General features: G+C 34.7%; 1 protein-coding gene across 3 annotated transcripts in view; it reads right to left on the reverse strand.

Annotated features, from left to right (window-relative positions):
• Nucleotides 1–12,007, reverse strand: part of LOC113115838 (neural cell adhesion molecule 1-like) — a 51,863-nt gene extending 39,856 nt beyond the window's left edge. Inside the window, exons 1-16 of one of the 3 annotated variants that reach the window (XM_026283498.1) lie at nt 11,894–12,007; nt 9,097–9,168; nt 8,103–8,300; nt 7,847–7,984; nt 6,438–6,581; nt 6,227–6,344; nt 5,404–5,558; nt 4,448–4,581; nt 4,106–4,223; nt 3,816–3,983; nt 3,613–3,732; nt 3,120–3,122; nt 1,972–2,099; nt 1,686–1,851; nt 1,390–1,585; nt 383–508 (exon numbers count right to left, since the gene is read on the reverse strand). In XM_026283498.1, coding sequence (XP_026139283.1) covers nt 383–508; nt 1,390–1,585; nt 1,686–1,851; nt 1,972–2,099; nt 3,120–3,122; nt 3,613–3,732; nt 3,816–3,983; nt 4,106–4,223; nt 4,448–4,581; nt 5,404–5,558; nt 6,227–6,344; nt 6,438–6,581; nt 7,847–7,984; nt 8,103–8,300; nt 9,097–9,168; nt 11,894–11,957 — 2,048 coding nt within the window. In that variant the 5' untranslated portion in view covers nt 11,958–12,007. The remainder of the gene's footprint in view (nt 1–382; nt 509–1,389; nt 1,586–1,685; nt 1,852–1,971; nt 2,100–3,119; nt 3,123–3,612; nt 3,733–3,815; nt 3,984–4,105; nt 4,224–4,447; nt 4,582–5,403; nt 5,559–6,226; nt 6,345–6,437; nt 6,582–7,846; nt 7,985–8,102; nt 8,301–9,096; nt 9,169–11,893) is intronic. The other 2 variants (XM_026283500.1, XM_026283499.1) reach the window with 2 other exon arrangements.
• Nucleotides 12,008–16,546: the final 4,539 nt, after the last annotated feature.

A 16,546-nucleotide genomic window follows, 5' to 3' on the forward strand; every position in this document is an offset into this window, starting at 1 on the left:
AGAAAATACAGAAGCTGCTTTATGTGTTAATGATGCAGCTGGATTGTTTGTTTTCTGAGGAAATGAATAATAGAGAATATAATAAAAAGTAATAATTGTGAAAACATGAGTTGAAAAATGGCCGTTTTTTTATTTAAAGCAATAGTTTATCAAAAATGAAAATTCAGTGATTATTTACTCATTGTTTTCTATTTTGTTGCATATACCCATGAATGTCATATGTAGTTTGGAAAGCTTGAGGAGTAAATTATGACAAACTGGTCATTTTTGGGTGAACTCTGCCTTTAAACCTGGTTGTGTAACATAAAGCCCACATGCCATTTTTTCGTGAATGACAGCTTTAATGCCCAGCTGCATTCACCCATTTGAGGTTGGCACCTACTCGAATTTGGTAAGAGGCGCTTTGTCACACGTGACCTCTGAATGAGCGCCATTCACTGCCCCACTGGGTGACTGAAGCTTTGGGATGCTGCCTCGTGGTAGTGTTAGCCCGCCCAGCTTCACGTCTCTGTACCAAAGGAGAAAAGAGGACTGAAGCTTAGGAGAGAGCAATCACACACAGGACACAGCAAATCCATCTGAATGCACCATCTTAGACATAATATAAAAAAAGATCATAAGGTTAATTGTTAATTATGAGTTTTTTTGAGAATTATGAATCATTTTGTCTATATGTATTCTAAAACATATTTAAAATATTAACACTTAGTTTGTTAGTTTAAAATGCATTCATCATTTTTTTAAATTAATTTATATAATTAATTTATCTCAGTTGTTATGTTAGTAAAAAAAAAAAAACATTAAACATGGTTTTAAAACATTTGGTAAAAACCCTCTATTCTTTATTGTATTGTTTTTAAACTTTATTCAATCTTTATTGTGAAGTGTTATTGTTTCAATTATAATCAGCTTTTGTTATAAACCAGTTCATAACAGTGAGGAATACAATAAAATGTATAATTATTATATATTTTACATTATTTAATTATTTACACTTCTATTCCAAAGTAAAGTATCTTTGCACTTTCTTGATGTGTGTGTACTTTACATACAGGAATAGTTCACCAAAAAATGAAAATAATGTTAGGACTTTTCCTCACACAAATGTATCACATGTATTCAGAAGACTAGTATTTTTTAAAGACTTCATTTAGGATACATTTATTGTGCTTTTGCTCTATTTAGGATTGTTTTGCATCCACTTCTAGTGTGAAAACATTTGAAATTGAGGGCGGAGTTTCATTATAAGGTAAAATATTCCTTTAAAGATTAACATGCAATCACCATAAACTAGAATTATGTGCAAACAATGACTCGGAAATCTAGGACAGAAAATAACAGTTTTGTCTATCTCTACAGCATGTGCACTTAAGGATGAAGTTGTCTTACCCAGTGGAATTATTGGCCTCTTCATCCAGTCCTTTAGACACTGAAATCTTGTATCCAAATATTTTGTGAGCAAGGAAATTGAGCAGGCCGCAGCGTTTGGTGTAACAACAGAAAGCATCTACTGACAACATCAGCACCAAGAAGATTAACATTACAATTCCCACCACACCTCCTTTCCCTAACGCCGGCTGACTGACTGCAAGAGAAAGAGAAATCAATTCATATCACTAAAAGGGTGAACTATTTGGTAAGGACATAATGCATGATATTGTTAAGCTTGCTCTAATCAGTCCTACCAGGTTGTGGGACGGTGAAGTTCATTTTGGCAGTGCTGGAGGAGCCATTCTGGTTTACTGCATTAACTTCCATTTGATAGTCAGCATCGTACTGGAGATTATTCAGCTGGATTTCGCTGGAGTTTCCAGGAATTTCTTTTTCAATCCATTCCTCATTTTCCTTGTTCTGTTCCAAATGAGTGACATTTTACATTTAGATATATGGGTTGCACTCCACATATTTAAACAACATGAAAAATACATATACTGCAGAGATATAGTGAGAAGTTTTCGACTTCAGACTGACCCCTTTGTAGCGTACAATGTAGTGTAGGATGGGAGAGCCTTCATTTTTCAGTTGTTTAATGGGGATGGAGAATGAGTTCTTTTCCAGCTTCTTCTCGCTCAGAGACATAATGGGGCTGTCGGGTTCACCTACATGAGGGAAAGAGGAAACATTAGATACAAGGAGCAAAAAAAGGCTGCAAAATGTTATGCTCACCAAGGCTGCATTTGATCAAAAGTAGGCCTACAATAAAAATGGTTTTCTATTTGAATGTATTTGAACATATATTAATGATTTTACTTGTAATGCAAAAGCTGAATTTTCAACATTATAACTTCAGTCTTCAGTGTCACATGATCCTTCAGAAATCACTTGAATTTGCTGATTCAATGCTGAAAACAGTCGAGCTGTTTAACATTTTTGTGGAAACTTTTTTTTCCAAAAGGATTTAAGTTCAAAGGAACACACACTTTCAAAAAATCCTACTGACCCCAAAATTTTGAATGGTATTCTAAATACTGATATTTAAGTTTTTCTTAAACAGCTAATTGCTAAATTAATTTAACATGTTTAACACAAAAACTAAAAATACATTTAGAGTCAGTGGTTGTTCCTAAGATACATTCAAAATGCATGTTTTTTATACTAATTTATTAAATGAACACAAGGAAGAGATGAAAAATGGATCACTGCATCAATTATTTAGTGATTTTAAATCACAGAAATGAATCAAACACCAAAAATAAACACTGTTAAGTTTAGGATAAGTGATAGATCTCTTACAAAACTAGTCATTGGCCAAATAAAAAGCACATGAAAATGATTGTACATTTTTAACACCCAACCCTAATTATTCTAAGAATGCTATATTTGATGTTTCACTGTTGGCCTCTGTATTATATTAAAGTTATATTGTCAGCATCATACTTCAGTAATTGACAATCCAGTGGATAAGCTCCAAACTTATTCACTCTAGTACAGATGTGCGAGAGTGGTAGACCAACATTGATTTCATGCTGAAGGAAACCTGAAGTAGCAATTTTGTCACTTTCTCCAGCATTGAAAACATGCAGGTAAACTCATTTTCACACATATATATGCCAGTAAACAATTAGGCTTGTGTTTTAGCCTATCAACTGGATATGTATGCATTTAAAATTTTGAATTACCATCTGCAAAGGAAGGGCAGAATAAGGCAATGGACGGGACCCGGGACCAGGAGCAGGTCGTAATGCAGGGAGATCGTCATCGTCAAGCAGGAGGCAATTAGAGGAAGAACGGGCAGCGGAAGCAAATCATGAACATATGTGAAGAGCAAGAACGACAGCATGACATGGTATCAACTGTAACAAAATTATCTTAATAAAATCTGCAGACACAGATACATACGTAGACACAGATACAGATATTGTATGGTCCTAATGGTCCAAAAGGTTTTAAGTGCAAATAGCCTCTTAATTTATTTAAGCTAAGCAAAAAAAATAAATAATAATAATAATAATCAAGTCAGCTGCGTGCTAAATTGAGTGAAGATTCCATGTGTCCTTCCAATGGCATGAAAAGTTCTAACAATTTTAATAATAGCTATCAACATCAAAAATAGTAGATACTGCATGAAGCAGATGAAGTGAATAGACAGAAGAGATCTCTGCTGATACTCACGGTGGGACTTGGTGAAGATCTTGTGTTCTGTGGAGAAGTTCCCCTGGAAATGAGAGTTTTTGGCCGCAAAACGAATGAGGTACTCTGTGTATGGCTCAAGGCCCGTGATCTCCAGGAGATCTACAAATGTAAGCATTTTGTTTATACATTTAAATTTACAAAACAATCAAAACAAACTACACTTTTTGGATTGACTTATTTACTTGAGGGCTTGACAGCGCTTTGACTCCAGGTGTCTTCAGACGGTTTCTTCCACTGAAGGATGAACTGGGTAATGGAGGACCCTCCATCTTGCACTGGGGCTCTCCGGATGAGGACAGAAGAGGAGGGCCCCGAAGCCACACTGAACTTAGCGGGTGTCCCAGGCCAGGCTTTTGAGAGAGAGGAACAGAACAGAATAATGAGAAGTAATATTGAAAGTTTATGCAGAAATTCAAGACATCAACAAATCAAAGTTAGTTAACTACTACTGAAGCCATGACAAGAGCCTTACTGATCAGCTGGAAGTCCTCAGTGGTTGTTCCTGCCGTATTGTTGGCTATGCAGGAGTACAAGCCACCATCAGAGGGCATTACGTTTTTAAGAATAAGCTTAGAATCCTCCACAATCATCTGCCCACACGTTCGTGCAAAAAGGAAAGACAATAAGAGACGGGAAAAAATCATTAAGACTGAAGAGAAGAGTACGTGGCTCAAATTTCCTGTAGATGTAGAATCTCTCCCAGTCTTCACCACCATCACTAATAATACAATTATAATAATATTGCCCTTAACCCATGCAAATGTTGTCTATTAAGCATATTTCAAAAACGTTTTGCGATTAAGATGTCTCTCACCATTTTTTCTTTGGTAGACTTCCTGACCCACTGTACGGTTGGTGTTGGATGTCCTGTGGCATTGCAGATCACAGATCCAGTTTCTCCTGGAATAACCGCCAGCTTGGGTTGATCCAAAACTACAGTTGGCCGTTCTGAATAATGATCAAAAAAGAAAAAAATTCAATTAAAAATAACATTTTAGGCGGCAAAGAAAAACAATAAAAAAAAAACATACTTATCTTCAAAAGTTGAATAATAAATATAAATATATACATTGAACCATAAATATATAACTACTATGGAAATAAATTCATTAAATATCTATTTTTATATCATACAAAAGGGTAACAGTGAGTTTTTTTTGGGTCTGGGCCATCTGGCATATTGGAGAGTGTCAATTTGATTGCTTGCATGATATCAAATTCCCCATATCTGTGTTTGTGACTGTAGTAAAATGTTTTTTTGGAATAAACCTTTGGCTGAACAAAATTGCAAAGAAAGGCAAATAAAGTAAAGTAGAGGAAAAAACAACCAGTTGAGCCGTAAACACAAATTCACTGGAGTTTATACCCAGCATGACACATTTCACAACCAATTTGACTTAAATAAAACAGGATCTTCAGAAAGAATATGCTTGCTTGTCTTGATTTTATTCTTCAGGAATGGATTGATAGGATCATGAACAATGGGTGTTCGCAGCCAACGAATCCAGTATGTAACATTTTACAACCAGTATCGGCCAACTTTCGAAACTTACTGGCCATAGAAGAAATAAAAGAAATCCCTTCATTTGGAGAGTAAATATTCATTAAGATGGTAAATGGGATCAATTTTGATTCATGTTAAAGTTTGTTACTGTATATTGACTAAAAACAAATGGATGCAGACCAGCTGCCACATTCAATGCCTCTGCACTTTCAGAAAGTATAGACACATGACTTCATTTAAAGTTTTCTAAGATAGTCTTGTTTTACCTGAGACATCCAGAGTAAATGTGTCGGAGTCTTCCCCAATCTTATTGGTAGCCTTGCAGACATACTTTCCAAAATCCCTCCTGGTCACTGCAGAGATGGTGAGCTCACTCATATCAGAGCTGTATTTGTGACGGGACTCGTCAGAGGTGGATGGGCTGAGGGGAAAGATCCAGAAACAAAGTCTGTTTGCCACTATTGTTCATTAAGACTACACAAATATATTCATGGGAGGAAAACTAACAACTAAGAGACAAAGGGAAACTCCAAATATACAAAACGACAAGATGGACTCTAAGACTGAAGAATATGTGTAAACACATGCCGTATAGGGTCTGTTCCAAACATTACTGAGCTGCCTTGCTGTCTACAACTGATTTCAATAACATTTAGCATTAGGGTGGTTCTAAAATAACAGTACCAAAATGCTAATTTTATTAGTGGACTAAAAAAAAATTTTTTTTTTGTATTTATAATCAATTTATAATTTGTTTTAAATAAATTTTAAATCAAGTTCTCCTATTAATTTTTATTTTTTTATTATGCATTGCTTTATGTAAAGCATTCAGAACTGTCATTATCTGCATGAAATTTGCCTGAAATTTGTCTCTAAAAAGGCAGCAGCTTGTCTGTAATACCTATTATGCTGCCTTTGTAGGTAGCTCACTATGTTTTGAAATGGAGCAATAGAAGTAGTCAGGATGGATTATTTGCATGTAACAAGTAAGAACTAAAACTTTTGACTTCAAAAGCAGATTCCCAAATATTAAAAGATAATAGGTAAGCATGGAAGAAATATTATAGCATTTTCTACTGATATACATACAGTGTCCATGAAATATTTGGACGGGGTACTCCTTTGACCCGGCAGGTTATAGACACAGTGGTGTCGGGTCCGGCCAAAACCCTTTTTGTGTCCTGGTCAATCAGGACAGTTGGTGGCTCTGGAGAATGGGATGTGTAAAGCAGATATTAAGAGGACATATTCAGCCTGACCACATTAAGAACAAACATGATTAATTCATCTATGTCCTCACCATTAACATCAACAGAGATCTGGAGCTCCCTTTCTGTGGGGCGTCCCTTGATCCTGCCCACACACGTGTAGGTTCCGCTGTCTTCCTGCTGAATTCCTGAAATCTGCAGAGACTTATCTGACAGGATTCTGAGATTACCTCGTCCTGTACAAAGAGAAGAGGGAGGGTACAGCATGAGAAATGTCAAAGATGCAATAGTATTACTTTAAGTTCATAAGACTAAGAATTTAAAAGCCCACACACACTCTTAAATGGCCAGTTCACCACAAAACCAAAACTCTTATCATTATTTAGCAATAGACTCACTGGGAAAAACATGTCTCTCCAAAAACTACAACATGATCACCAACAGCTTTTATTACTTCTCATATAAATAATGATTCCAGTTCATCCTGAGTCCTTGCACAATACATTTGCATCTCCATATATCTGGCTTATCTGTCATTGTAAACTTGCTAAGTAGCTCACCTGAACTTGTGACGTGCAGTGCTCAGTTACAAGTTAAACTCTATAAAAGAGCTCAAAGATGAAAGTTAAAATTGCATGGTTGCTTAAGCTAAATAGCGTGTCTTTAAAAAAAAAAAAAAAGCTAATTGTAGGTTGTAGGGTTTTCTTTATAGAGCATTAATCTTTTAGCACCATTCACCAGACATTTAATTTTTTTTTGGATAAAACTGAACATTCTTTTAGCTGCACTGGGCATCTCACTTTGAAAGTGTTGTGAAATTTGCAAAATGGAACGGAATGAAACATGTTAGCGAACGAGTCTCATTAGACTCATTAGCAACTCATTAGACATTTCAAAGTGTGTGTGATATGTAAACACTGAATGTAATAAAACATTGCCAGATTCACGCTTATCTGTTTTTCGACTGGAATTTAATGCCAAATTGCCAATCACTGGATATACTAAAAACACACACTAAAAATACTTGGAGTCATGTAAAGACCAACAGAATATCACTAAGTAGAAATGTCGACACACATTTTTTCCAAAGAGCCCTCATAAAATTCCAAACCCTGTGGAACAAAAAAGAAGAAGTGTGAGTTAATAATAATAGACTTTTCATTTTGGGGTGAACTGTCCCATTAAGGTTGTCAATGGTGGTGTTTACTTGAAATGGGTCAGGGTTTGTTGTTTTGGAGCTGTTTCTTTTGGCCTCACCATCAGACAGGAAGAAAAAACACTAAACCAAACCGTTCACAGATGTTTCCCAACTTCCAGCAAGAAACATCTCTCGATTAGTTTGCAAATCGGTCAGAAAATGAATGCAAAAGCCCCTCCCACCAACATTACCAGATCGACCACCATCCTGCCATCTACAGGCATCACTGATAGCAAGGAAGGTGAGGAGACCCCCATACCACATAAAAGAGCAGAAGAACCTGCAGCATGGCCATCTCCTTACCGTCATCTTTAATGATGCTATCATTCCGAAACCAGAGGATCTCCACCGCAGGCTGCCCAGACACCTCGCAGGGAATCTCCACTGTCTGGTTCACCAGAAATTCATGGTACACTGATGTGTCGCCAAAGTCCGGTGTTTCTGATTGTTGGACAAAATTTCAAATGAGAATCATTTACACATTTTGTGAATCCACAAGTTAATATGCTCAGGAACATTATGAGTCTTCAGGAACAAGAACCAGAAGAAGGGAACTTACGGTAGACGTAGATCTGGTAGGTAATCTTTCTCTGTCCTTGATCATTTTCAAACACGCAGGTATAGTTTCCAGCATCAGTCAATTCAACATTCTTCAAGATCAGTTTACTCGAGGACTCATCAATTTTCTCGACTACATGGCGATCTTCATCGATTTCTTCATCATCTTTCAACCAACTAAAATCTCCCTCTGAATCAGCTGAACCACGCAACAGAACATAGAAAAGAAAAGAAAAGAATTTATTTTTCATGTGACTTTTCGTAATACATAAGTTTCAAAACATCTTTCCAAAAACAACTTATTTCAATGTTACATTTAGGAACTACTCTGTTATCCACCAGAGATGAGTGTATGAATGTCCATATGGCATTAATTAACTATGACATAATACAAGTTATGGTTTATAATAGTCATTTATTCAGTTAAGCAGACACAAAAAATGTGGTAAGCAGCAAAAACGTGTCCCGTAATGTTGACAATATACGGATAATATTACTATTTATATTGTAATATTTCACAGATTAACACTAAAAACAACACCTTCTTGGTTATTTTATGAAAGTTACATTATATCAGCAATATATTCTTTTTTTTGACTGGTACAGATTGTTATGCTTTTCAAAGGCCTCCAAAAGTATTTGGACAAAGAATGTAACAAGAAACCTCAAACCAAATGCAATTTAATTAAAAAAAAGCTCAAGAAAGCTTTTCAAACAAACTACTTCATAAAAACATGTTTGTTAGGTTTCAAATGATAGATACTTCAAAAAGAAAACAAAATGTATTGCTGGCACTTGAGGAGAACTCATACAGTCAAAAAGTCACACTGAGCTCGGATTTGTTTCCAAAATGGAATCATTCATGTCTATTCAGTCTTGTATTTTGTAGCTAATGCAACAACATTAAGACATGTTTAAGTGAATTAGTAATACAGATATAATTTGAGGTCATTATTTGTGTCAATTAATTAATTCTTAGTACTAAACACACCAACCTTTGCACAAAAGCAGAGTCTCTTGTCCCACCTGAATATCTGGGTCACCACTGATTATGTCTAATTTAGCATCTAAAATGAAAGAAAACACATAACCACAAATTATTAACAAATCAGCTCTATACTCTTACACATGAAAGGTTCCAAAAAATCTGATTTCCCCCAAAAAACATTTTGATTGCATTTTTTATTTTTATTTTTTGGTTGTGAAAATAACATTTTGAAACAAGACTTTAAGATATATAATTTATATAAGATATATATATATATATGCAATGCAGAGGTTCATATAGATATTAAAAGTTCTTCATTAAAACATATTTTAATATGGAACCCTTTGTGTGTGTGTGTTTTAATCCAAGTCTGCTTTACTTCTGAATTTTTCTTTTCTTTTTTTTTCTTTTTATAATATTGGCTTACTGATGAGGAAAAGGGTAAATGTACAGTGGAAATGGCTGGCTTCCCTTGCAAAGCAATATTTCTTCCTGTATAAGTGATCAAAGACATCCAGCTACAAAGAACAGAGCAACACAGCTTTCTTTTGAAAGGGAAACAATCTCCTTCACATGAGAAAGTGATATTTTAAATTGATCTCCATATATATATATATATATATATATATATATATATATATATATATATATATATATATATATATATATATATATATATATATATATATATATATACTGTATATATTTCAACTTTCATTTCAAGACAAAAAAGCATTAGTTGAAAATAGGTAAATAAACAATTCAATAAGTACATTTTGTAATAAAAAGAGAAAAATAAAAAGCAGATAACAACAAATAGGATATATTAGAATTATACACAGATTAAATTTATTTTAATAATAATAAAATGTAAATGTACATTTGAGATTTAAAAAATTACAGATGAACAAATCATGAAACCATATAATAATGCACATATATTTACATGCTAATGTCTTAAAATGCTAATTTCATACAATATTGTATTGATATTGTCAGCACAGAAATATGTGTGAAAACTTTATATATACAGTGGGGATCGAAAGTTTGGGCACCCCTTGCAGAATCTGTGAAAATATGAGTAATTTTCAAAAAATAAGAGAGATCATACTAAATACATGTTATTTTTTATTTAGTGCTGTCCTGAGTAGGATATTGTACATAAAAGATATTAACATTTAGTCCACAAGACAAAAAAATTGCTGAAATTATTAAAATAACCCCACTCAAAAGTTTGGGAACCCTTGGTTCTTAGTACTGTGTTCTGTTACCTGATGATCCTCGACTGTCTTTCTGTTTTGTGAGGGTTGTGCATGAGTCCCTTGTTTGTTCTGAACAGTTAAACTGAGCAGCGTTCTTCAGAAAAATCTTTAAGGTCCTGCTGATTCTTCAGTTTTCCAGCATCTTTGCATATTTGAACCCTTTCCAGCAGGGACTTTATGATTTTGAGATATATCTTTTTTTTTAGACTGAGGACATTTGAGGGACTCAAACACAACTATTTAAAAAGATTCAAACATTCACTGATGCTCCAGAAGGAAACAAGATGCATTAAGAGCTGGGGGGTGAAAACTTTTGGAATTTGAAGATCAATGTAAATTGTACTTAATTTGTGTACCGGGAAACATAAAAGTATCTTCTGTTGCCTAAGAAGGGCAGAACTAAATGGAAAAAAAAAAAATTTCAACAAAATAAGACAAATTTGGCCATCTTCATCGTGTTCAAAAGTTTTCACCCCCAGCTCTTAATGCATCTTGTTTCCTTCTGGAGCATCAGTGAATGTTTGAATCTTTTTAAATAGTTGTGTTTGAGTCCCTCAAATGTCCTCAGTCTGAAAAGATGTATCTCAAAATCATAAAGTCCCTGCTGGAAAGGGTTCAAATATGCAAAGATGCTGGAAAACTGGAGAATCTGCAGGACCTTAAAGATTTTTCTGAAGAACGCTGCTCAGTTTAACTGTTCAGAACAAACAAGGGACTCATGCTCAACCATCACAAAACAGAAAGACAGTCGAGGATCATCAGGTAACAGAACACAGTACTAAGAACCAAGGGTTCCCAAACTTTTGAGTGGGGTTATTTTAATAATTTCAGCATTTATTTTGTCTTGTGGACTAAATGTTAATATCTTTTATGTACAATATCTTACTCAGGACAGTACTAAATAAAATATAACATGCATTTAGTATGATCTCTCTTATTTTTTGAAAATTACTCGCATTTTCACAGCACCTGCAAGGGGTGCCCAAACTTTCGATCCCCACTGTATATAAAAAAGAATTTATGCATTTAGCAGACGCTTTTATCCAAAGCTACTTACAGTACTTTCAGACTAACAATTTTTTCCTATCATTATATTATATTATATTATATTATATTATATTATATTATATTATATTATATTATATTAAAATGTAATATTAAAATTCTACCTGTTTAAAATGTAAATTGTATAGTAAACCCCATATTTCAAAATAACAAATAATATTGTACTGTATATGTGTGTGTGTGTGTGTGTTGGCTATATTCATATACAAATGTTTGAAAATATTCATATTTTTCTGATATAACCTAACATAAAAGTGCTGATTCAAATGACATTGTCAGCAAGGCAATATGAGTGAAAACTTTAAATAAAAAAATGCTGTACTGTACTGAAAATAGTATTTTTTTAATAAACCATAGGCTATATTCCAATTTGGACTCACACTTTTGGACACCACTGCATGTAAAAGCAAGTCAATAAGTAGCCTAACAGAGACATTAAATTACAGTCAAATATTAGGAAAGTAAAACCCTGCTTACCAATTAGACTAGAGCATATAAGAAGGAGTCCACACACCCTGAGCATCATCATACTTGCAGTCATCTCTTCCAGAGCACCTCTCTTGCAGTCTAACAGGCAGCGTGTTCTCCATGATTTTATATGCTATGACAGAGACAGACAGGAACCTGGTTATCTGCAGGATCTGACCCCAAAACTCCCGATGCTTCATTCAGACGATGAAGCGCAGGGATGTGGAGACACACTCCGCCGCCCAGACGCCAGCGACCCTCCCCTCCTGCGCACCGGATGAAACGAGCCCCGCCGTCCCCTGACACTTGGTGGAGGAAGATATTTTTATCTCACGATCTTGCATTTTATTGAAGATGATTAAAAACATCTGGAAGATAAAGTAACGCATGTACACGTCAGTGAATAAAATAAAAATGGAATAAATTATTGTTTATTAATTACTGATATATTGATATATTTAATTATATATATTTTCAGTAGCTACGTAATCAACATTTATGTATGTTATCATACCAAAAAACTATATACTTCAAAAGTGTAATAGTTAAATCACTGACAAATAATATTCACGTTTTAATATTCACGTTTAATATTCAAGCAAAATGTCACCGGGCCCACTCATCGTTTTCATCATACACTAGATTTAATTATATCGCATGGAATCGATCTTACTGATATAGATATCGTACCTCAAAGTGATGATGTTACAGACCATTTCCTTGTATCGTGCATGCTGCGTTTAACTGATATTAACTATATGTCTCAGCGTTACCGTCTGGCAGAACTATTGTTCCAGCCACCAAAGACAGATTCGCAGAAAACCTGCCTGATCTATCTCAACTGCTATTTGTACCCAAAAATACACAAACGCAACGCAACGTAACGCAACGCAAATGGAGAAAAACTAACTTGGAAGTTTTTAGGATTGCGTGGAAAAACAGTATGTCCAGCTATTGATAGGCTCTAAAAACTGCCAGGGCTGAGCACATCCACAAACTCATAGAAAATAACCAAAACAATCCAAGGTTTTTATTTAGCACAGTGGCTAAATTAACAAACAACCAGACGCCACCTGATTCAAATAATGACTTTATGAATTTCTTCACTGATAAAATAGATAACTTTAGAAATACAATTGCAAATGTAGATTCTACAGTGTCTAATACTTCAGTTTCATCCATCGCACCCAAAGATAAACTCAACTGCAGTGCTTTACAACTATAGGACAGGAAGAGCTAAATAAATGTATCACTGTATCTAAACCAACAACATGTTTATTAGATCCTGTACCCACTAAATTACTGAAAGAGTTGTTACCTGTATTATATTAACTCGTCATTCTCTTTAGGTCACGTCCCAAAACAATTTAAGCTGGCGGTTATTAAGCCTCTTATTAAGAAACCAAAACTAGATCCTAGTGAACTGGCAAATTATAGGCCTATTTCAAATCTTCCATTTATGTCTAAAATTTTACAAAAAATTGTGTCTGCTCAATTGAGCTCCTTCCTGCAAAAATAATGATCTGTATGAAGAATCTCAGATTTTGAATTTGTCAGGTTTCAGCCCCCACCATAGCACAGAAACATCACTTGTAAAAATTACAAATGACCTGCTTCTTGCGTCAGATCAAGGCTGCATCTCATTGCTAGTTTTACTTGATCTTAGTGCTGCGTTCGACACCATAGATCATGACATACTCATAGATAGATTACAAAACTACACAGGTATTCAAGGGCAGGCTCTAAGATGGTTTAGATCCTACCTGTCTGATCGCTACCATTTTATTTATTTAAATGGGTTGTCATATAATTTAACAATAGTAAAATATGCAGTGCCACAAGGATCCGTCCTAGGTCCCCTTCTGTTTTTTCTATGTTGCCCCTTGGTTATATTATAAAAAAATACGGGATTAGATTCAAACAAAATAATAACTTACATAGCCTAAATAAGTTTAGTTTAAGTCACGTTCAAAAACTTACCTTAATATTTTGATTTATGATACGCTATGTAATGTTAGGTTTGCTGTATCATGGAAGTGACCTAATATTCAGTATTACAGCAAAATTACAAGTTTTATATTGTAAATTTTCATCAAACGTTTGTCGCTAAACAACAGAGAATGAAAGGCGGTCTGGAGTATGGCTTATGAGTGGAGCGGAGTGACTTCCCCTCAGCACACACAGCGTCTGTAATCACTCCGCTCCAGCTCTACTCCGGATTTTATATTTCAGTACTTCTTCACAGCTGTGCTGTTTTTCTTCACTAGAGAGAAACACCGTTGCTGCTTGATTTTCCCGGAGCAGGACCAGCCATTTGTAAATTTAATGTGTCTGGCTTCCCTTCTCATTTTAACTCTTTTTTAAACCATACAAAACAGCTTGTTTTGATGCTCGATTTTGCAAACTGCTGTTTCTTACCATATTATTTTAATAGATTATCTCAATTATGAACACACGTTTTACCGTTTACTGTACTTCTCGTTATTTCCCTACATCGGCTAATGAAATGGAAGTCTTCATTAAAAAATCAACTTCCGCGTTGATCGATCTATCTATCTATCTATCTATCTATCTATCTATCTATCTATCTATCTATCTATCTATCTATCTATCTATCTATCTATCTATCTATCTATCTATCTATCTATCTCTCTATCTATCTATCCAATAAAGGGACTTTGCATATTTATTACTAGGGGTCGACAATGGCACGCGTACATAGGGTCAAAAATTAAAAAGCCCAAAACTGTCCCCCCAAATATTTGAAATTCTTGCACTGATAGATCTGCTGCACTCCCTTATGGTTGTTGATAGGATGACAAAAAGCTTTGAAAGTTACATTAACAGTCTGGTCTGTCACAGTGGTTATTATGTCAAAATAATTGAGCTGGCTAATCAAAGTTGGTGCGGTTTACTGTTCACAGAAGCAGAGCGCGAATTCCAGCAGGAAAAGAGATGGAAAGTTGCAAAATGCTAATCATTTAACATTAGTCCACTGCTAAAATGATAAATGACTGACAGCTATATATCCAGTGATGCAAATGCCTTTTTTCCCTAAAAGATGGCCGTTCTGAGAAAAAGAGAGACGAAAGTTGCGTGTTTGAGTTACCTGCATCTGTCTCAATCTACAAACACTGAAACTGAGTTTCATTAAGTTCAAGAATTCAAGAATTTTGTGACTTTATCCATTTAATAATACCGTTTTATGCCTCGATTAACCATGAGACAAACTTTTCAGCTCAGAATGAAATGAACTGTGTGAGCAACGTGATATGGGAACATACAGGTGCATTTCAATAAATTAGAAAGTCGTGGAAAAGTTAATTTATTTCAGTAATTCAAATCAAATTGTGAAATTCGTGTATTGAAATAAATTCAGGGCACACAGACTGAAGTAGTTTAAGTCTTTGGTTCTTTTAATTGTGATGATTTTGGCTCACATTTAACAAAAACCCAGGAAGTGTTCCCAGGAAGTGACACATCCGGTTATCTTACATTTGATTAGACTTCACAGTAAATGCTTTGCTGTTTTTTTTTTTTTTAGCAATCATACAATTTACATATCATCACACTCTGTGAAAAGGGTCCATGTGTTGTGGGCAATATTAACAATTAAGATAAAGTCCAGAAAAAGTAAACCTTCTGGATACCTCCAGGATAATCACTTCAGAAGGCCTACTACACTTTGGGATAAACCAATTCTTATTTCACATACTATTTAGGGCTGATATTCTATAAATTGGATGCCACAAAAGATCATGAATTAAGATCACCAATAAAAGCAAACTTGCCGACTAACCAAACTGCTCCATAGCTGTAAAATAACACAACTACATTTCCATTTGTGTTGGAAAAACCCAAATGTTTCAGCTTTTACACTCCTTGTGCCAAGCACATCTGCATCATCTTATCTGGAAATATTCATTTTTAAATGAAATATTTATCATAAACCATTTATTAAGATTAGATCTGATCAATGTATTACACCCTTGAAGATGGTGTCAAGCAAGACTACTATGTATCAGTAAATAAACTATGTATCAGTTTTTAACTTCACACAAATGTGTTTTTTCTATGTTTGAATTAGAATGAATTATACTCTGAGCTAAACTGTCATATTTTTGCTTGTTTGATTAAAAAGTACATTCTAATTCTAATTGATTCTAATCTATTTTATCCAGTGTCATGATATTAATTAACACAATAAAGGAAGTGGGAGAATTCTGTAGTGACCAAAAAAAGGAGTGTGCCACAAAAAGAAATAAGATTCAATGAGTTACAATCCGTTACAATGATGAAAGTCTTCGTCCCAACACAAGCATGTCTTCCTAAAGGATGCAATGATTACAGTCACGTATCGTGGTAGAGTAATCAGCAGTAAAGATGGTTTATAAACAAACAAAAGGTTATTTTTGTCTTGGCAGAACAATCCACGTCAGAAGTTTGACTCACCTGCTCTGATAAATTAGAGCTCAGCACGTTTGCGTTTAGAAAACAATAGCCGTTGTTTCAGCCCCATGGGATGTGGCCTCACGTATCAACGATCACCACTGAAAATTGCCTGATTTTGGCTGATTTTACTAATATATAGTCACTTTTGTATAATAAATAAAAAGAAAACAGACAAAATAGAAAAGAATAGAGTAAGCTAGCGTTAGAGTC

The sequence above is a fragment of the Carassius auratus genome, chromosome 16 (assembly GCF_003368295.1).
Source record: "Carassius auratus strain Wakin chromosome 16, ASM336829v1, whole genome shotgun sequence".
NCBI classification, from domain to species: Eukaryota; Metazoa; Chordata; class Actinopteri; order Cypriniformes; family Cyprinidae; genus Carassius; species Carassius auratus.